At 43.0% G+C, this 22,526-nt stretch overlaps 1 protein-coding gene across 6 annotated transcripts in view; it reads right to left on the bottom strand.

The window, feature by feature from the left end:
* Positions 1 to 1,416: 1,416 nt before the first annotated feature.
* The window catches only part of NCAPG2 (non-SMC condensin II complex subunit G2), a 63,418-nt gene continuing 42,308 nt past the window's right edge, over positions 1,417 to 22,526 (bottom strand). For 5 of the 6 annotated variants that reach the window (XM_041750973.1, XM_041750975.1, XM_041750976.1 and 2 more), the window contains 9 exons: positions 21,809 to 21,925; positions 21,577 to 21,717; positions 21,065 to 21,164; positions 17,903 to 18,090; positions 16,312 to 16,452; positions 12,009 to 12,112; positions 11,175 to 11,275; positions 9,593 to 9,692; positions 1,417 to 3,918 (listed from right to left, as the gene is read on the bottom strand). In XM_041750973.1, the coding sequence (XP_041606907.1) occupies positions 3,867 to 3,918; positions 9,593 to 9,692; positions 11,175 to 11,275; positions 12,009 to 12,112; positions 16,312 to 16,452; positions 17,903 to 18,090; positions 21,065 to 21,164; positions 21,577 to 21,717; positions 21,809 to 21,925 (1,044 nt within the window). In that variant the 3' untranslated portion in view covers positions 1,417 to 3,866. Of the gene's footprint in view, positions 3,919 to 9,588; positions 9,693 to 11,174; positions 11,276 to 12,008; positions 12,113 to 16,311; positions 16,453 to 17,902; positions 18,091 to 21,064; positions 21,165 to 21,576; positions 21,718 to 21,808; positions 21,926 to 22,526 lie in introns of those variants that run through there. The other variant, XM_041750979.1, reaches the window with a different exon arrangement.

Raw genomic sequence — 22,526 nt, 5'->3', positions numbered from 1 at the left:
CCCCAGAGTGCGCAAGGCCCCACACCCAGCCATCTCTTGCTCACAAGGCCCTATCCAACATGATGCCCTAGAATCGTGAGACTGGCTGGCCTCCAGCAACATGTCCACGTAGGATTTCTTTGGACTGAGGGTGAGAAGGTTACGAGTTTAGGGGAAAACTATGTAGATTTTTGTTCATTTCATATGTGAAGAATCCCTCATATTCTTTTCCAAATAAGGATGGAAGAGATATTTGGCCACCAGAACCCACCAAGGCCAAGTCCGAGGCCATCTGCTAACCCTAGACCAGGTGGCAGCATCCACGCTCGTCTTCCAGGATCCATCTGGCTCTGTGGGAGCCAAGCAGTGAGCTAAAGAGAAGGGGGATGGCTCCATCCATTTATCCTCCTCAGGTCTTCCTGATGGCACCATTTCCACCACTCCTCTGACATGTCATGCTTCACTTGCTGGCTCAGTGGGGCAGGGCTGTTTCTGAGGCCTGTGGGTCAGTTGGCCAGGCTCCATTTATGACCTGCAGCCCAGCGCTGCTCCCCACTTAGGTCAGCTCAGACCCAGGGACCTCACAATATTTGGGGATCACCTTTTCGTAGAGTCCCAGAGCAGTCACAGGCCTCTTTGGGGAGAGACTAAGTACATCTTCTTTTTGGGGAATTGGCCCCTTGGTAACTCACAGCTCAAGTCTGGAACCTGGACAAGGATTGAGATTTTTCACTGGGAGCCACTTCTGAGAGGCCTCTGGCTATACCCCAGACTTCCTCAGGTGGTAGAGATTGACCAGAGCCCTGGCTGCCCACCTACAGTGGGACACTGATCCAGGACCCCCCTCAGATCCCGACTCCCCCGGGCAGGAACAAGACCTCCAGCCTCGCTGTCTTACGACCATTGCACCCACCTGCCCGACGTTCACTTGCTGCCACCGGGTCCTGTTGTTCCCGGCCCTGTAATGCCATGGCTGTCCAAGAGCCTGGCTCCTCAGCGGGCTGTCCTGTCAGCCAGGGAGCCACTACTGGCCTGTTGTGTGGCCCTGGAGGCCTGCCCCCAGGGTAGACATCTGGCTTCAGCGAGGGCTGTGTCCCCCCATGGAACACAGCCCCACAGGGGGTTACCTTGCCTTAAGCAGTGCCCACACTGACACAGGCAGCTCTCTGAGCCTCCTTCCACTGTCTGCACAGTGGTTCTGGCATCTTCACTGTGTGTGGCCATCACTTCTTAGAGCTGGCCTAGTGGTGATCACAGGTACAGAGATCTGTATCTGAATGCTTCCAAGTCCTGTGCCAAAGATATGTTTGCTTTCTCTTCCTTACATTTGATTGTTTACATTTGTTTCTCTTTATGTTGTTAAATAGTGAATACATAAGAATATAATGTGTGTAAGGTTATAAGCAGTAAAACGAGCACACAAATATCTATTTCCAGTTTATTTCTGCATTTGCTTTGAAGAATCTTACATGCTATCCACCCTTCTCTCCCATACTCAACATTCTGAATTATTTTTCCTTGCTTATTGATGTTATCAATATGTTAATGATGGGCAGCCTGGGTGGCTCAACGGTTTAGCGCTGCCTTCGGCCCAGAGCATGATCCTGGAGAACCAGGATCAAATCCCGCATAGGGTTCCCTGCATGGAGCCTGCTTCTCCCTCTGCCTGTGTCTCTGCCTCTCTCTATCTCTCTGTGTATCTCATGAATAAATAAATAAAATCTTAAAAAAAAAAAAAAACTCTCCAGAATGAAATCACACTATGTTAGTCTGTGACTTGTTTTTTCCCTCGATACCATGCTCCTGAAGTGCCCTCCCCATCCCCACCTCATCATCCCTAACAAAGCAGAAGCCACGTTCCCCCACACCCCAGGGCTGCCTTGCTCACTACTTCCACCAGCTGTTGTAGACACTGATGCTCTGAGCGTCCTCATGCATTCACAGGATTCCTCTAGGATTTAGACTTAGATTAGGATTTTATCAACTGTTTTAGCCGGAGAGAAATTATTTTTTCACAAATTGGATTATTTCTCCCATCAAGACTGACACAAGGTAAAGAGAAAACCTGACTATTCCGAAAACTCATATATATACTTAAAAAGCTAATTAAATGTTTAATTAAAGACAGAAAACACCAAGCTCTTCCCACACAGAAAACACCAAGTTCAGACAGACTGAATTGAGTATTATAACAAATCCAAGGAACTATTTCTAATCTTACAGATTTCTAACAGAAATCCAGACAATTCCAGGAATCCAGAAAGACAGAGCATTCCTCATTCATTTCTTTTCTTTTTTAAAGATTTTGTTAAAATCTTGGGCCCAACATGGGGCCCAAACTCACAATCCCAAAATTAAGAGTGGCATGCTTCACCAATGGGGCCAGCCAGGAGCCCCTCAGTTCATTTCTTAATACTAAAATAAACATGAGCAAGGGCAAAAAAGAAAGAATAAATCACATTTGCCAATACAGAATAAAAGTCTTTGTTCAAAACTAGCTAAAAGAGGGATGCCTGGATGGTCCAGCACTTAAACTCTGCTTCCGACTCAGGGTATGATCCCAGAGTAGGTCCTGGGATGGAGTCCCACATCAGGCTCCTCGCATGGAGCCTGCTTCTCCCTCTGCCTAGGTCTCTGCCTCTCTCATTCTGTGTCTCATGAACAAATAAAATTTAAAAAAAAAAAAAAAAAGCTAAAATAAGTAACCCTCACCTCCCACTTCTCAGCTATCTCAGAAAAACCTTACCCTAACTGCTTTTAACTATGGTAAGCAGTCCATTATGGTACTTTCTTAGAGAAATAGTGAAATTGGTGTTTCTTTACCATTTTGCTGGGGGCAGAGGACAGAATGAGCAAGCAACTAAAGTCTCATGTCCCATCTATCACAGGTGGCTGCTCTACCACGACACGGGGCCCGTGGCTAACGGACTCACAGACCTGGTAACTGGGAGCAGACAAGCCAGGGTCTTGGACGATGGGCTGGTCCTCCACTGGCACGTCAGCTCTCAGAAAAAAAAGACAAAATAACAGTGATTCACCTCCAGGCTGAAGGACTCTGTTCTCTGACACTCATACTTAGAGCCACTGGGCCCATCCTGACATCCAGTAAAACAGCATCAAGACCAGAAGGGGAAGGGAGGCCATTGTAGGACCCCACATGTGGCTCCTCTCCCTACATCTGGCACAGCCACTCCCTCTGCTTTAACACCTTCTACTTGGCATAATTCAACTCTTGTCTCTAAAAGGGAAGCATCATATATATTTTTTTAAAGATTTTATTTATTTATTCATGATAGAGAGAGAGAGAGAGAGGTAGAGACACAGGCAGAGAGGAATAAGCAGGCCCCATGAAGGGAGCCCAATGCGGGACTCGATCCCAGGACTCCAGGATCACACCCTGGGCCAAAGGCACTAAAGGTGCTAAACCACTGAGCCACCCAGGGATTCCCATATAATATTTTTAAATAAGGTACACAAACAGATGTTCTCATCGCTTTATTACTCATAGCTTCAAGCAACATTTTATATATATATATATATATATATATATACACACACATATATGTGTGTATGTATACACACACAAGCACATATATAAGTAATTTTTAAAACAACCATGTTCGCTAGAAAAGTGTCTTTTTTTCTTTGCACCACAGGTTTCTGCACTGCACCAATGATACCTAGAGTCCTTTATATTAAATATATTATTTATGCAGGCACCTGGCAAAAGCGTAAGAACCTCTGAGTTTCCTACTTATAATTCCCCAAATAAATCCCACCCCTATGATACGGGTTATTAATATTAAAAACCTAGGAAAATACACATTCATTTCATTTTTACTAAGTCCTTTTTCTCTGTTTTCACACAATCATAGATGTTGGCTTAGTTATGAATTCAAAAGTGCCCCCAGAATTCTTGATGATGATTCATAGAGAAACCTAAAACACAAAGAAAGACAATTAACAGAAATCAGTGACCAAGATACCCTAACGTATACTTTCACAAAATAAACCTAGAAACGTTTCGCAACTGAATACACACTGAGAGAGAAAGCTGAAATACTCAGTAACTTTCACCAATTGCTTCTCATATGTAAAATGGAGCAAGAATCCTGATCAGAGGAAACCAGAGTCGTCATCACTGCTCCTGTGGCCAACAGCAGTTCACAGAGACCCAAAGCACATTTCGTGCAAACAAAACACCAGGCCAGATTTCCTATAGGTGACCTCCTATTTATTTTCTCAGAAGTACTCTCATTTGTGAGGATTAAACCATGACTCAGATACACAGCAGATTCATAAATATGATAAGTACATTTCACAGTCGTGGGCTTTATTTCCTTTCACAAAAACACAAAACAAATGGAAACTATTTCCCCAAGACTGGCTATTACACTGACACTTACTTCAATCACTTTTCAACGTACCTCACTTCCCCTGGCCGTCCCCCACACCTGTCCCAGGAGATACTTGCTCCTCCCTATCCCACAGAACCAGCTTTGGACTGAGCCCACTCTAGCTGCTCCTACTATTTGTTATTTTCTCCTACTATTTGTTAAATGACTGCTTTTTTGGGTCTATTTCTCACTTGTCTTTACCCCATGACTCCTCTTCATCCATAGACCTGTGTTCTGAGGTTCTCCTACCACATGATCTTTCAGACCATCTGGAATCTGAGTCTCAACAGTGACATCTCTCCAGTGCATCAGGGACATGTTTAATTTAGGATTTTTAGTTCTAATTCAGCCTTTTTGGGTATAATTGATTTTTCCTTTGAAGATCATATTATTAATGGTCTGATTGTGCCCCCCCCCTGCTACTTGAGCAATGGCTGTTCTGACTTTCTAACTGCTGGGCTACCCTACATGTGTGGCTCTTCTGTCGTGCCCTCGTGACACCGCAGAGGCAGGATGGTGGACAGTGAGAGGCACAGGCCTGTGGAGGTCACTATCATAGCAGCGAGAGGCGGCAAGCCTTAGCCAAATGACCTCCCTGGGCCAGGGTTCTTGTGACAAGATGTTGAAGCCAAGTGAGATGCTTGCCTACCTGAGCTCTCAAAGTCTTTTTTTTTTTTCTCAAAGTCTTTAAATCTCTCTCAGCAGCTGAGACTTGACCCCATCCACCATCAGGCCCCACGGCCTCCAGTAGGGTGTGGTGTGTTCATGCGCTGAAGAATATCCAACATGCCACAGGAGGGGCAGACAAAATCAATTTTCCGAGAAAAACAATTAATAAGATAAACAATGCCTGTTTTTATTTACATCTAGTTTTAAATTATCTATACCAAGGTCCACTGGGCATTGATGATGACAGAAGCTTGCTTCTAAATGAGGTATAAAAAAGCATCCTGTCCCAAAATCATTTTTAAAAGACTATTAAAATTTCATGCAGCAGAATAAAATGCTTGATAACCAAACAGAGGTGATTTTGTCATGGAGAACCCCTTCCCTTCAGGTTCTAATAACAAGGCTTAATGCTGGAGGTTTATGCTGGACACTATACAAGTTGCCTACACACAGACATAATTAATATTGGCAAGTAATTTGCTTATGATTACAGTCCATTTACTTGGTGGGAAAAATTCATGATATAACCTGAGCCATAAGAAATATTTATACTTCTAAAATTTCTAATTATAAATTTATTGCTATTTCCATACTATTTATGAAAGTAATAAATATAACATACTTGGCATTTAAATGCACCACTGTGCTGGCAAACGTATGCTGTTCCTCTTGAGAAATTATGTCCAGTTTACATTATGCTATACTGGGTGAGGCAATTAAAATGCAATGAGAAGAATTTTTTATTTAGCGCCCAATAGACCAGTTAACAAAATACTAACAGTGTTGGAGAGAAAAGTAGTGCATTCGTCAAGAAAACAGGGCTTCTGGGCCGCCCCAGTGGCGCAGCGGTTTAGCGCTGCCTGAGGGCTGGGGCGTGATCCTGGAGACCCAGGATCGAGTCCCACGTCAGGCTCCCTGCATGGAGCCTGCTTCTCCCTCGGCCTGTGTCTCTGCCTCTCTCTCTGTGTCTCTATGAATAAATAAATAAATAAAATCTTAAAAAAAAAGAAAGAAACAAAGAAAAAGAAAATAGGGCTTCTGAATTAATGCCCCATTGCCTAAAATATTAATTGGACCAAAGGGTTTCCAGAGTCTTAAAAGAGAGGTTAACTTGCCTTAATGTCTCTACCTCTGCATTAAATCAGTAGTATTTTTGTATTTAGTCTTAAATCTTGTCTATTTTAGAATGATTTTTCTTTAGATGCTGGTTTTCTACAGCGTGTTTCTCGCACATATAGGAAGCCCAAATTTCATGATCTAGTCCTATTTTTACTGGATGTTCCCTCCTTAAAGGGAAGAACTCTTTTTGCCATCTTTGTATCAGCGTTAATATCTGCAGGGAGCCCAACCTGGGGCTCAATCCCACGATCCTGAGAGCATGACCTGAGCCGAAACCTAGAGTCAGATGCTTAACTGACTGAGTCACTCAAGATGCCCCAAGTTTTGAACTTCTAAGGCTTTTCTTTCTCTCTCAATATAACTAATGTGATTTAAGTACTTACCTTAAAACTCTGTGCAAGTGGGAATAAAAGAAATTTCTAATAAGGAGCAAATAGCCCTGTTCTCTAACATCTTCACAATAGTACACACACAGCATTCTACACCCAAAAAAGTTATCCTTGCAAATGGTATTTCTAAGAACAAAGAAATCTTGTAAAATGTTTGCACTTCTGGGGCACCTGGGTGGCTCAGTGTGACTCTGACTGCAGCTCGGATCATGATCTAGGGTTGTGGGATCGAGCCCCACCTTGGGCTCCTCACTGGGTATGGATTCTGTTCAAGATTCTCTCTCTCCCTCTGTGTCCCCACCTCCCCAGCTCACACTCTCTAAATAAATAAATAAAATATTTTAAAAACTGCTTGGACTTCTGAGATTGTTATCACATCCTATGAAAATAACTTATCATTTATATAGGTTATAATTTTTTTTAAAGATTTTATTTATTTATTCATGAGAGACAGAGAGAGAGAGAGAGAGAGGCAGCGACACAGGCAGAGGGAGAAGCAGGCTCCATGCAGGGAGCCCGACGTGGGACTCAATCCCGGGTCTCCAGGATCACGCCCTGGGCTGAAGGCGGCACTAAACCGCTGAGCCACTGGGGCTGCCCTATAGGTTGTCTGATGCACCTAGTAAAACTATTTATACTGCCATGTGTTTTCTGAAATATACAAACATTCCTCACTTCCTCCAAATCAGAAGATCACTCCCCTCTCCCCCATAAATGTCTAGAAATAAAACAAGCTCATAAAACCTAAGAGTCTGTTGGGTTTCTCCATCTCATATGCGGTGGCAAACCTGCCTTTATTAAAACCACATGGTAAATATTCATTAATTTTTAGGATGAAGTATATAATTGAATACATTCCCTCTGCTCACAACCGAGGTCATGCAATCCCCTACCTACTCCAGTGCCCTAGTCAATGACCTGGTCTGTGGGGACTTTCTCTTCCCAGTTCTGATCACTGTAGAGACCAGACTTTGCAGTGCCCTGTCATGCAAGGCCTAGCCTTCTCCAGGAGACTCTCAGGCCACTGTCCCCACTGGGCTCCCGACGGCGGCTATCTAGCCAGCAGCTACCTGCCTGGAACAGCACATGGAAGCTCACAGGCTTGGCAGAAGGCTCCAGCTTTGGTTCCAGCAGCTCCCCTGGCCATTCCCCTGCCCCCTGGAGACCGGAAATCCAGTGAGTCCCATCAGAAGGCCTCAGGACTTCTCCATCCATGGAGCAGTCTCAGCCTGGGGTGTGCATTCTCCCTAAGAGCACAGTTGCTCTTCACATCTGCTTTTTCTCTCTGCTTTAAGGTTGGCTTTAACCTTCACTAGCCAATAACCTGTTATACCAAAACACCCTCCTAAGAATTTCCGACACAGAGATTTCCCTGTCCTAGTCACTATTTGGTTTCTGCCTTCTGACTGGAACGCCACAAACACTCAGGAAACACTAAACAAGGCTGGTACTGTTGTCTTAATACCGAAGTGGACTTTATGGGGAAAGCATTTCTAGAAATAAAGACTCTCCATAAAAATAAAAGGGTCAATTCACCAAGAAGATATAGGAGTTCTAAATTCATATGCACCTACAATCAGGATCACAAAAGATATGAGGCAAAATCCCTCTTATCAGAAATGCATGGATCTCAGGATGCCTGGGTGGCTCAGCAGTTGAGCATCTGCCTTTGGGTCAGGTTGTGATCCGGGGTCCTGGGATTGAGTCCCACATCGGGCTCTCTCTGGGGAGCCTGCTTCTCCCTCTGCCTGCCTGTGTCTCTGCCTCTCTGTCTCTCATGAATAAATAAATTAAAATCTTAAAAAAAAAAAAAAAGAAAAGAAAAGAAAGAAATGCACAGATCTAGCAAGCAGAAAATCATTAAGAACATAGTTGAACTTCACAGCACCATTAATCAACTGCATACGATTAATAACAACAGTGTATAAAGTATTCACCAAGACTAAGTGGGATTCCTTCTAGGTATGCAGGGCTGGTTCAACATTCAAAAATCATTTAGTATAATCCATTACAACAACAGTCTACAGAAAAAACAGCACACGATCACATCAGTAGATGCAAAAAAAGCATCTGCCAAAATCCAACACCCATTCATTAGAAAAACTCTCAATAAACTAGGAATAGAGGGGAACGTCCTCAACTTGATGAAGAACATCCACAAGATATCAGCAGCTCACATCATTCTTAAAGGTGAGAAATTAGCTGTTTTCCCACTAGGATCAGGAACAAGTCAAAGATGTCCCCTCTCATCACTGCTTTTCAACACTGCACTGGGCGACCTAGCTAATGCAGTGATAAAAGGTGTACAGATTGGAAGAAAGAGCTAAAACAGTCCTTGTTCATAAGTTAGCAATTTAGGTTTTTGAAGCCTTTCTTCAAAGGAGAAAGTAGCTAAGAAAAAGTGGCTACTTTCCCAGGCATACCTAAAACTATTACCTAGTTCAGAGCTCTATAACACTTAACTTTATGAGTTCATAAAACAGCACGAAAAACACTGTTTTTGCAGTTGGTCTGAGAATCAAACACAGGTAACAACAGTGTCTATAGAAAGCCATATTGCATGTCAAACAGCAAATGCAACAATAAACACACTTGGCTGGAGGAGCCCAGTGAACATCTTCCTGGGAGCAGTCCTGTGGCAGCAACAGGCCACCCAGGAAGCAAGAAATGACCAGTATTTCTTCAAAGTTTTGGAGGGACCTTCCCCATCCTCATTGTGGATGCCTGGGGACTGGGCAATTATGTCTTAGAAATGCCCACGATTTCACAAACAGCAAACCACTCACAATAATCTGTCTAGTTTTAAAACCATATAAAATAAGTTTGTATGCCTTTTCTGGAGTAATATTTATCAGATGACAATTTTGTTTTTGTTTTTAAAGACAAAATTAGGAGGTAAATTAAACATATGCTCAAGGAGTTTTCCAAAAGAGATGTTTCTGTCCTTATAATCCTGTTTTCTCACTGCCTGGCTGTAAATGTGCTTGTGGAGTACCCACAGCTCTTAGAAACATCCATCCAGTGCATCTAGTGCTTTACCTCTCTGTGCTGTCTTCCTCCAGCGTGATCTCCATGAATGTCTTCAGTTTTCTGTGAACAGTGGCTGCAACATCCTTCATTTTTGAACTCCTCTGTTTACCTACAGGGAAGTTATAACCAAAACAGAGAAAAGATTTTAACGTGGGCACTGTGGTGGTAACACAAGCATACTCTATCAGTGTAGGTCAAATCCAGGAAGACGAAGCCTCCCCACCCTCCAAGTCCATCTACCCAGTGACCTGTGCAACAGTAACTGTCCCAACAGGGATGTGAGAAGGTCAAGGAGATGCTTTCTGAAGCACCTCATCAGCTCTGAGGGAGAGCTCCAGCAGACATGATCCTGTGAGTTCTGTCTATGCCATCAGAGACTGGATCCTCACCTGTACCTCCGCCACAGATCACAACTACCACGTTTCAGTGTCATCATCTGTGCAGCATGAAGTTAAGTACTAGGTGCTCATCAGCACCCCACCATCACTCCCTCTTGTAGGGAATATTCCCTTATTCTCCAGACCTCAGCTCAGTCCCTTAAAGAAGTCTTTTCTGGGCAGCCCCAGTGGCGCAGCGGTTTAGCGCCGCCTGCAGCCCAGAGCATGATCCTGGAGACCCTGGATCGAGTCCCACGTCAGGCTCTCCACATGGTGCCTGCTTCTCCCTTTGCCTCTGTCTCTGCCTCTCTCTCTCTCTCTGTATGTGTGTGTCTCTATGAATAAATAAATAAAATCTTAAAAAAAAAAAAAAAGAAGTCTTTTCTGATGTCTGCCCTGGGTAACAAAGTAGTATCCTAATTCAGTAGACATGCCACATGATCAGACTTATGGGGACAGCTTGCTGTGACAGAAGCACTCTCTGTTATGTCTTATACTATGTCAATATGTTGTGTCTTAGAAAATTATTTCAACATTAGTAAAACTGAGTAAGAAATATAGAAACTCAACAGTAATATGCAGGGACATTACTCCACTTTATACTGAGGTGAGCATTTTAGAGGCGTCTCCCAACTATTTTCACAGTACTATTTCAACTGGGTGGGATATTCAAAACAGGCAGGTATAAGGTTAAGTGGAACAACAAGTATGTTAAGAATTAAGATCAAGGGCAGCCCTGGTGGTGCAGCGGTTTAGTGTCGCCTACAGCCTGGAGTTTGATCCTGGGGACCCTGGATCGAGTCCCACATCAGGCTCCCTGCATGGAACCTGCTTCTTCCTCTGCCTCTGCCTCTGCCTCTCTCTCTCTCTGTGTTTCTATAAAAAAAAAAAAAAAACCTTAAAAAAAAATTAAGATCAAAACACTATCATTAGCAAAAGTAAATTCAGACTTTTAAGCACAGGTAACAAATGACAAATCAATAGAACTTCAATTCTGAGGACAGAGAGGGACATGTAATCAGTCCAGTGGGGGAGGGAGACAGGTGTGGATAGGACTTGTTTCCAGGCCAGAGCAGGGTTAGCTGAGCAGAGGGAGTCTGATTGGCAGGGGACGCAACAAACATGGAACAGAGTTCCTAAACATCCCTGTAACAGTTCTGTGTGGGATCACACCCAACAATAACCCAGATGGTAGGAGAGAAAGTTTAACCTACCTTTATTAATAACCAAAATAATACGCATAACAGCTGAGAGACACACAATGCCTTCAATATCATCAGAAGTAACACACACCTTTAATTCATCTAAAAATGACCTGCAAACAAATTAATAAACATCTGGAGTTATTCTATAGTATATAAATCCTAATACTTTATAGAAAGACTAAGATCGTTAAGATTCATCAACCACCATGAATTCTAACTTTCAGGTAACATGGGAAGTTGATTCAACTCTTCTCGTAATTCTCACTATCACACAGGTAAGATATTAACATCTGATGATGCTTTCTTAGAAGGGGAACAGGGACGTTCTGGTCATTGAAAACAGCTACTCTGTATACACACAGTACACACAAAAAGTTGAGTATCACCGAAAAATAACTCACAGCTGCTAAGTATGATTATTTTCCAGTTTTCGTTGAATAGACCTGCTATTACGGTTCCTCGGGTATCAGACAACTAGGCCACCAGTCCTGGATTTGCCACAAGCCCTGGAGCTCCAGCCAAGTGACACAGGAACAGCCATGTGCCCAAAGAACCCACAAGGGCACTGACTTCATCAGGCATTTGGGGTATACTTAGTAAGCATAACCAGGGACTTTTCAGATAGACGTATTTGAAAGAAAGTTAGAATTTCTCTTTGTAGAGGTATAATGCAAAATTTTTAAATAATGCAACTACTTTTAATTGCTGATGAGAGAAAATTCTCTGAAACCTTTTTCTCATGGAAAAAAAAAAGCATTTTTGAGAGCTGAAGGAATACAGCAAAATCTACCGAGAGCTTCAGTCACAAGAAGAATCTCAAAGCAATAAAGGGAGCATGGTTACCTGATCACATCCGGAGACTTCATTATTATTCCTATTAAACACCTTGAAAATGGTGGGAGGTCTGACAGCCCCTCAGGAAGAGTGAGCTCTTCTATATTAGAAATCTAAAAAGAAGGTCCAAATCAGTAATTTCTAAATTGAGACTGAGACAGAGCTAATGACTTGTTTTCTACTGCTGTGGATTTTCATCCAAAAACTCAAAAGAATAGTTTTTATTAACTGTTGAAATGAGTACAATAATTATGATTAATCTATTATTGTAGATAGGGGTATATTATTCATCAGCTGGAAATGAAAAGATACACACAATCAATAAGCCTTTTGTCAGATAGCCTTTAATGTAGTAGTATTTTCTGTAAATAATGCGTTTTTATGCAAGTCTAACTAGCTATTCTTACTTATCCAGGATCAGGTTTTCTCAGTCTCAGCATGGCCAACATCCTGGACTGAATAATTCCTTGCTGTGGGGCATCTTCTGCATTGCAGAATGTTGAGCAGTGTCCTTGGCCAAGAGCACCCCCGCCCCAGGCACTGCCAGTGTCCTCCAGAGAACCAGCCATAGGGCAGTAACGTTGGCCTGGACCCACGTAGGGGCTCTGCCTAGATTTATGCCCCTCATCATCAACCTTACAAGTTTAAAGTCACCCATTAGTGGTGAATGAACTCCACGTGCAAATGGCTCCTTGGAAAATCTAAATCCAGAACCATGCTCTGGAGGGGGTGGGGGCCAGGGATGCGAGGAGCTATGTCTTTGTTTCCTTTTTTTTTTTTTTTTTTTTTAATTTTTATTTACTTATGATAGTCACAGAGAGAGAGAGAGAGAGAGAGAGGCAGAGACACAGGCAGAGGGAGAAGCAGGCTCCATGCACCGGGAGCCCGATGTGGGATTCGATCCCGGGTCTCCAGGATCGCGCCCTGGGCCAAAGGCAGGCGCCAAACCGCTGCGCCACCCAGGAATCCCTATGTCTTTGTTTCCTGACCCCACTCTACCCCCATCACCTCTTCCCTCATACATCCCACTACTATCTCTCACCTACCACTTGGCTATCAGAGGACTCGACTCAGGTCTAACTACACAGTACTCCTAAAGAGCCTTTCCACATGCCCTTTGGAGGATTCATAATACTAACATGGATATCAAAGTCAATCATTATGTTTGAAATAGCTGTTTCTCATTAAAACATCTTAAATGTTATAAATGCATTTCTGATAGACAAATAATTATCGATGTGTTAAAATAAAAATGTATCTTGGGGTCCCTGGGTGGCTCAGCCAGTTAAACATCTAACCCTTGGTTTCAGCTCAGGTCATGATCTCAGGGCAGTGGATCCAAGCCCATGTCAGACTCTGAGCCCAGTGCAGAGTCAGCTTCAGATTCTCTCCCCCTCTCCCTCACTGTCTGTCAAATGAATAAATAAAATCTTTAAAAAAAAAAAAAAAGGGGGGGGGGATGCCTGGGTGGCTCCGTGGTTGAGCTTCTGCCTTTGGCTCAGGTCATGATCCCAGGGTCCTGTGATCAAGTCCCGAATTGGGCTCATCATCAGGCTTCCTGTAAGGAGCCTGCTTCTCCCTTTGCCTCTCTCTGTGTCTCAGGAATAAATAAAATATTTAAAACAAAATAAATTTTAAAAAATATATCCTGATATTTTTAGCATATGTAGCAGTAAGATACAGAACAACAGCACGGAGGAGAATGCTAACTGGAAGAACGTTGTTACAAGACTTTACTATGCACAAGGACATTGTAATTTCTGTAGGGAGACTGGTGAGTTAAATGAACATACTAAAATCTCCAGAAAAACCACTAAAACAACTATACAAAGGACAATATAAAGCCAACAGAGAAGATAAAATGGAACACTACAAACATTTCATCCATCAAATGGCAGGAAAAGAAGAAAAGTAGGGAGACTAATAGAAAACAAACACTGAAATGGTCAAATTAAACCCAAACATGTCAAAGATCTCATTAAAATCAAATGGGCTGGGCACCTCAGGTAAAAGGCAGAGACTATAAAACTGGACCAAAAGAAAAAAAAGGGCTGCCCATGTGGTGATTACAAGAAACACTCTGAAACACATGGAAAAACCGGTTAAATGAGTGGGAAATATCAGTGAGGGTGACAGAACATGAGAGACTCCTAACTCTGGGAAACGAACAAGGGGTGGTGGAAAGGGAGGTGGGTGGGGGGATGGGGTGACCATGTGACGGGCACTGAGGGGGGCACTTGACGGGATGAGCGCTGGATGTTATGCTATATGTTGGTAAATTGAACTCCAATAAAAAAAAATAAAAAAAAAAGGGAAAGAAAAACAGGTTAAAAGTAAAAGCATAGAAAAAAAAAAAAAAAAAGATGCTAGGTACCCTTGAAAAATGCCAGAGCAGACTATAATGAGAATACAAGGAAGAAGAGCCATCTCCTAAACAATCAGACAGCCACAGCATCACAAAGACATAGCAGTCCTGGGGATCCCTGAGTGGCTCAGCGGTCTGGTGCCTGCCTTTGGCCCAGGGTGTGATCCTGGAGTCCCGGGATCTAGTCCCACATCGGGCTCCCTGCATGGAGCCTGCTTCTCCCTCTGCCTGTGTGTCTGCCTCTCTCTCTCTCTCTCTCTCTCTCTCTCTCTGTCTCTCATGAATAAATAAATAAAATCTTTTTTTTAATTTTTTTAAATTTTATTTATTTATGATAGGCACACAGTGAGAGAGAGAGAGGCAGAGACATACGCAGAGGGAGAAGCAGGCTCCATGCACCGGGAGCCCGACGTGGGATTCGATCCTGGGTCTCCAGGATCATGCCCTGAGCCAAAGGCAGGCTCTAAACCGCTGCGCCACCCAGGGATCCCAATAAATAAAATCTTAAAAAAAAAAAGACATAGCAGTCCTGAGTGCGTCTGCACCTACCAACAAAGCTCCTATATACATGCCAACTAATGGAAAGGGACGAGTCCACCACGGAGCTAACTTCTCATGATTGGAACAAGGACACAAATCTTTAAGGATACAGAAGAGAGGTCGGCAAATATATTCCATAAAGTAGTAAAATATACTGGCTCTGTCAGAACTACTCAGCTCGGCAGTTACAGAAAATCTCTAAGTAGTAGGTGTGGCTGTGTACAATATAAGTTCGTTTAAAAAAACAGAGTCACTGGTGAGTCAGGCCTGGCCCAGGGGCCACTGATTTATTTATAGTTGTTAGCTATAAGGCTCAACGGAGTTAATAAATTCTACTTCTTATTCTATATATAATCTAGTTACTAGTTTCCTAAACCAAGCTTTAAGGAGAGCCCTAAATTCTATTAATGTTTTAGGAATTTAGTTCGCTTTTTTATACTCATGGTCTTACGGTACAGAATTTATATAATACAATGCCACTGACTATCAGATTCCATCTTTTCATACTGAGAAACATTTATCATTACCTTTCTATCTTCTAAGTCACTACCCTGTGCCTTCCCTCCATGCTTCGAGGATTTCACTGAAGAAACAGAGCTTTCTGTTCTCACATGAATTAACATTTTGTTTATATCAATCTTTACCCAATTAGGCTAACTGTAAAAACTATGTAACTGCTAGGAAAACACCAGTCCTTTACAGAGTAGAAATGAATAAGTTTTGTGCTTAAACTCTTATCTAAAGTTCACATATCCTATGTTTAGACATGAAAAAGAAACGTAAGGCCTATCCTCCAGCAAAGCTGTCAGGTGCAAACTACCCCAAACTGCAGGGCAAGCACCATCCTTACCCTGCTCCACTGACGATGGCTGCTTTCGCCTTGTCAGGAAGTCTTAAATATATCACTCAGGTAGATCTCTAAAATACAGGAAGAAGGGACACCTGGGTGGCTCGCAGTTTAGCACCTGCCTTCGGCCCAGGGCGTAATCCTGGAGTCCCGGGATCGAGCTCCACATTGGGCTCCCTGCATGGAGCCTGCTTCTCCCTCTGCCTGTGTCTCTGCCTCTCATGAATGAATGAATGAATGAATGAATGAATGAATAAATAATCTCAAAAAAATAAAAATATAATGCAGGAAGGAAAAAAAAGTTCATAATGGAAGTACTAGCTTGGTCTTAATCAAAGATGACAACACCCTTAACATATGTACCCAGTAGTCACATGACTTGAGTCACCAGCCAGCTATGGAACTGTGAGAGGACTGTGAAGGCTGGAGGAGCAGGACACCTACTAAACTTTGAGCTCTTAAAAAATACTTGGGAAAACATGACAATGTGCTGCTAATAGAGAATAGCATGTTGTACAGTCAGGAGCAGACAGGGTGGTTTCAGGATAAACAGACTTCACCTTTCGTAGTTGGTGACTTATCTCCACCACAGATGCAGCGATCACAGTTGAGAGCATGCCCCGGTGGACGGGTGTGTCCATGTGCCAAAACTGAAGAGTCATTATAAACTCATGAAGAGGAGACTGAACTGAATAAAGAAGCTACGAGAAAACACACCAGTCATCTTTTAGTGGTCAAAAAAAGACATCTTATAGGACAAGCGTTCCTACTGTCCTCCCTAGGGGTCCAGGAATCCCCAATCTTATTTCTTGCCCTTGCTACTGCTGACTCAGATCTCTCAGGCACTGTGGCTACAAAAGGACAGACAGGACCAAAGCCTACTGGGAGCTACTTTTACACCATTCTTTTCCCAAAAGCAAAGAAAAAAACGCCAAGAATAGACACACCAATAACATAAATAAAGAAAAGATAAAGAAATACCACTAACAATAAAAGAAAACCAAGAGGCCATGTGTTTTGAGAGGAACTGCACAGCCAATGGTAAAACATCTGGTGAGAAAGTAAAAGATTCTGGCACAAACTGAATAGATAAGACACTTGAACCAACTCATCAAAAAAAGAAACATTTCAAATTAACTCAAAGATGAATTGGTAAGCTAGGAAAAACATGGCCAGCAACCTTCCATCACCTTCTATCAGCTAAGAACAGAAAAAAATTGAAAGTCTTCAATGTTTCATAACAACCTCCCACTTCATCATTTTTTAAAGCTTCACTTAAAAAGAACAGCTAATCTGCATTTTTAAACCACTACTTAAGACACCCTCTGATGGGGGAGCCCCGGTGGATCAGTGGTTTAGTGCCACCTAGAGCCCAGGGCGTGATCCTGGAGACCCAGGATCAAGTCCCACGTCAGGCTCCCTGCATGGAGCCTGCTTCTCCCTCTGCCTGTGTCTCTGCCCCTCCCCCTTCTCTCTCTTGGGTAATTCTCATGAATAAATAAATAAAATCTTAAAAAAAACCAAAAACAAAACAGACACCCTCTGATGACAGGATGACTTCAGAAGGAAAGCAAATGTGGCACATGGGTCAGTATCTGCCACATGAACTGGCTACTCAGGAGTCCCACTTCACAGGAGCTTTGATCAGCAAGGGAATCATTGCCCCTCCAGCTTTGTGGCTCTCACTCCCAATAAGGGGGAAGTTGACACATGATGATGATAGAAAGTAGTATAAAGTCCCTGTCATCTACATATAATCAAAATCAGCATTCTCAAAAGTGTATTTTAGTTGGAAAACTCTATGAAATAACATTTGAGCATTCACAAGCCAGATGTAATGTGTTATGTGTCTCCTGTCCTCTCTGGCAGAAGGCCTGCTTACCTGGGCTTATTAAAACCTGTTCTAAGATTAAGAGTCAAAGATGGGTGCCTAGCCATCCTGCCCCAGTGCAGACAGCACCACCTCTCTGACTGCACCACACACTAAAGAAGGTCGGCACCTGGTAATCATCTCCCATACGGGGGTGCGACCCACCCAACAGCCCAATGGCACAAGCAAGTGCTGGCTGAGCCTGTGTGTGAGGTGACACATCCCCATGCACCCTTGCCTTCTGGGTGAGCATGGTCTAATGACTGGGAGGGCGTGAGTACCCGTAGGCCTTCTTCTGGTTGCTTCCTGAAGCTCCATGCCATACATTCCAACATTTTCTGAAATACTTTCTGGACCATATCAAACAGCGTGGCAACTTCTTCACCTGAATCTGGTGTCTGCTTCAAGGAACTTCCAGTTATCTCTTTCAAAATGCCAAGAAGTAATGACACATAAAAGAAGCCCTTCACTAGAAAGAATATTGGAAACATCAGTTATCTAACCATAAAAGTTAGCTTAAATTATTACATTTTCACACAATACATGTGTATCATGATAACTTAAATTGTTACTGATAAGCCAATATCAGGTTGATGAGATTAATCTAAATTTTAACATGCACAAATTTTAAAATAATAAAATTTAAAAACTTGTTCCTTTTAAATAGAACAGCAATACCTTCAACAACAGTAACAATCTATTTAACTTGATCACTGGTGGGCTTACTACCCTTGTGGACAGTGTGGCCCCTGGAACACCGGGCCTAGAGAATGTGTCTCATTCTCTTAGGTAATGGCAATATTCACACCAGCTCTACTGGCACAAGCCTGAGAGGGATGGCCCAAGAGATTTCAAATGTGATTTACAAATATCATGGGCCAACTGTGTTAAATTTCCAACATTTTGTAGTTTAGTACTGATTTTCTCTTCTGAATCACTTCCTTTACTACGTGTGTGTATATGTTGCATCAATTTGGTAAAGCATTTTCCACATGTGAGCTTAATCCCAGTTCATCCTAGAGATCTTGAATTTCATTTCAGACTCTATGCCATCTTGATTTTAAGTTGAGCTGTAAAAACAGAGCCAGGGAAGGGTGAGTGTGTGTGGCAGGGAGTCTCAGTTGGTTGAGTGTCCAACTTTTGTTTTAGGCTCAGGTCATGATCTCAGTGTTGTGGACGGAGCCCCATGTCAGGCTCCGTGCTAAGGGTGTAGAGCCTGCTTGGGATTCTCTGTGCATCCCCCGCCACTCGCATGTTCTCTCTCTTTCATAAATAAACAAGCCAGAGCCAGGGGTCTCATCCTCCAGGAAGCTTCTCAAGTATCTTCACTGTTTCTTTCTTTCATTTTCTATTTTATTTTATTTATTTATTCATGAGAGACACACACAGAGAGAGAGGCAGAGACACAGGCAGAGGAAGAAGCAGGCTCCACACAGGGAACCCGATGCAGGACTGGATCCCAGGTCTCCAGGATTATGCCCTGGGCCAAAGGCAGGTGCCAAACCGCTGAGCCACCCAGGGATCCCCCTAACCTTCCTTTTTAAACAGGCTGGCTTTCTGCCAGGATAACCATCTCCTAGTGCTCTGGCACACAGCATTCTCTTAACAACCTGCTCGAGACTGTGTTTTCCCACCAGCCATTACTTTTTAGTCACTGATTTTGCAGAACACATGGTGTTTGTTTGTTTGTTTGTTTTCAAAATGTACATAGCTGAAACACCTACATTTGTGTGAGCTTAGATTTTTATATTTGGGTTGTGTGGGGACTCTGCTCCTTTCAAGGACACCTCCTCTAAATATGCACTTTAGCATGGAGAATGTCATATTATAACAATAATAATATAAATGTGACTGGTTTTATAACTTAAATGTTTTATTAGAATTCTGTCAAGTAGAGCAAAGAGCCCCATCAACAACAGACTCTGGGGGCACCCTGTTAAGTTGCTAAGTATAACCCTATTTTGTGACAGGGTTACAAAGGATGGCCACAGTTGATTCCCCCTGGGAAGCCTATAAATGTTGGAATATATAAATGCAAAGTTCACTTCAGTTTGGTTCAGGTAAAGTCAGCAGCTTACGGTCTTTTTTTGGGGGGAACAGATACCCCTTACGTAATGAAACTGGCAACATCAGAGATCTAAACTTCCAGCTAACGCTTGGAATTACAAATTTTATAAATACTAAGAGTAGATTCAGTCCTTAGGGGAAAACAACTCCTAAACTCTAAATGAAGTTAGAAGTTAAAAAAAAAAATACAAATCAGGGCAGCCCAGGTGGCTCAGCGGTTTAGTGCTGCCTTCAGCCCAGGGCATGATCCTGGAGACCCGGGTTGGAGTCCCATGTCGGGTTCCCTGCATGGAGCCTGCTTTTCTCTCTGCCTCTCTCTCTCTCTCCCTCTCTCTGCCTCTCTGTCTCTCATGAATAAATAAAACCTTAAAAAAATACAAATCATTTTTCATTGTTTCAATCATTAAACTTAAGTCAAAAATGTTTCACAACAGAAAGTAAAAAAAAAAAAAAAAAAAAAAAAGTAAAAGTGATACAAGATTTAATGAAGAAAAGCCAGATTCTGAAACAGTATTTGTTCAGTTTCTACCTGTGGATATTTAAACAACTCATCCACACTCTTCCCTGCAGTTCAGGTGCATTTTAAGAAGTGCATATTTGGAACAGCAGAGCAGAGGGGCTGGCACCCAAGCTTCAGCACCACCCAAGCACGACCCCCTGTCAGACCCCAAGGCTGCCTGCACGGGGTCAGTACCACCACGCACGACTCAAGAGCTCTATGTTCAAACCTCAACACTGAATCTACAAATGATGACATCATTCTCAGCCTCTTCAGGCAGAAACCACCAGACATAGCGTTAGGATGTACAGTGAGAGCAATTCAGAAATAGTTCTATACCCAGGGGGAGGTAGTCGAGGAGAGTGGGGTCATATGGCAGCACTCTCAGCTGAATTCTGCAGACAGACGGGAGACAAAGCCTGGATCACTCCCCCACTGGCTGTGAGAATCTGGCCCCAGGGCCTCTGGAAGGAGGTGACCCCTCACTCACTTACCACACTGAGCAAAGACCCCTTGGTATTCGTTCCTGTGGGTCCCACCATCACCCTGTCCCTCAGGGAAGCAGCAACTTCCCAGTGGTCCTGAGGGGGGTTTACTCCCCACATGGTGAGCAGATAGGCTCAGAGCTGCCACTGCCCCGCCCACCACCCGGCAGAGCACAGGGCGGAGAATCTGGGAGAGGAACTGCCTGACACCAGAAACACCCTTGGGCTTCCCAGCTGCAGCAGCATAGGAATTCCTTTGTTGGTATGAGCTAGTTTGTGTTATGTATCTGTCTCCTGAAATCAAGAGTCCCAATTAGCAAAGCAAAGGAGGTGGAGATGACTGGTTTGATGACTGAATGCTCTAAATGAGTCCTTTAATGAAAGAAGTATACCTGTTTGCATGATTCCGAGACTCCACTGTAAAAGCTGTATCTGAAACTTGTAATCGCCAAGGCCAACCATCACAACATCTTTACACACCATCAGGTAGGTCTGTAAGAGACACAGATGTGCTGGTGTGATTTACCAAGAAACTGAGAGCCAAGAAAGGAGAATAAATTCAGCCTGGTAAAGCTTCTAATATCTTATTATATTACTAATTATCTCCTAAAGCAGGTATTTATAAAGATATTTTACAAAGGAATTTTCATAAAGATACATTAGTTCTCATTTTTATTTCCATAAGAAATATGGAAACTCATTTTATGCCATTCCACAAACATGAATGAAAACCTATTTCATGCTTATGTTTTGGGAAAAGACAAGCTCTGGATGTTGAATGATGCTGTGAGTATTGGAGAACAATATTACTATCTAAAGTTATAACTTTAAAACAGAAAATAAAATCTGGAAGCACGTCTCAAACTTGGTGAAGAGAAGGCTTCCATGTGGTCAGACTTCTAACCTGGATGATCTGCTGATAAACCACCTTATGAAGCTTGAGATATTCTTCTTCTTGATCTTGGATAAAAGACAGAACTTTGTTTTCTAACCAAAACCCAGTGTCTTCCAAAATAGACAGGTAAACCTTCCCCTGTGAGCAGAACTGTCCAATAACAATAGAAAGAGAAATTAGTAACGGACCCTGCTTTGTCAACATGCATCGTGTGTGGTCAGGCAGTGGGGGACAGACTCACCTGGTGCTGAAGGTGGACACTCAGCCGGCAGTGGAGGCTGAAGGCTCGCAGAGCCATGGCTTCACTAAAGTTGTGAGGTTTCCCACCTGGCAACTGCAAAATCGATTCCAGATCTGCCTACAAAATAAAACACTTATGTGGCCATGTTCCAACTGAGATGTGTACAGTGAGGACCATCTGGAGAACTTGACACATAGCTGCCATTGGAGGTGATTTAACTAAACCACAAAACCATCTGAGAAATGGTTTTCCCTTTTTCCTTCCCTGCCCCAACAGATCCTCCTGTTATTTTTTTTGTTTTGAGTTTTTATTTAAATTCTAGTTAGTTTACAGCGTACTCCTGGTTTCAGGAGCAGATCCTTCCTTCTAAAGAACAAGATAAAAACTCCTGTTATTGATCAGGATCAAGCACACAAAGCATTTGCCCCTGGGGCAAACTCTGACCTGCTCCCAGTCAGGAGGCTGAGAGCAAGAAGACCATCAAAGGAAGAGAAAGAGGGATGCCTGGGTGGCTCAGAGGTTGAGCATCAGCCTTTAGCTCAGGGCGTGTGTGATCCTGGTTCCTGGGATGGAGTCCCACATCAGGCTTCTTGCATGGAGCCTGCTTCTCCTCCCACTGCCTGTGCCTCTGCCTCTCTCTCTGTGCCTCATGAATAAATAAATAAAATCTTTAAAAAAAAAAAAAAGGAAGAGAAAGAAAGGCAGTTCCTCCCAGGAA

Source organism: Vulpes lagopus, chromosome 4 (genome assembly GCF_018345385.1).
Source record: "Vulpes lagopus strain Blue_001 chromosome 4, ASM1834538v1, whole genome shotgun sequence".
Lineage (NCBI taxonomy): Eukaryota > Metazoa > Chordata > Mammalia > Carnivora > Canidae > Vulpes > Vulpes lagopus.
This window is presented reverse-complemented; position numbering and strand designations above follow the sequence as displayed.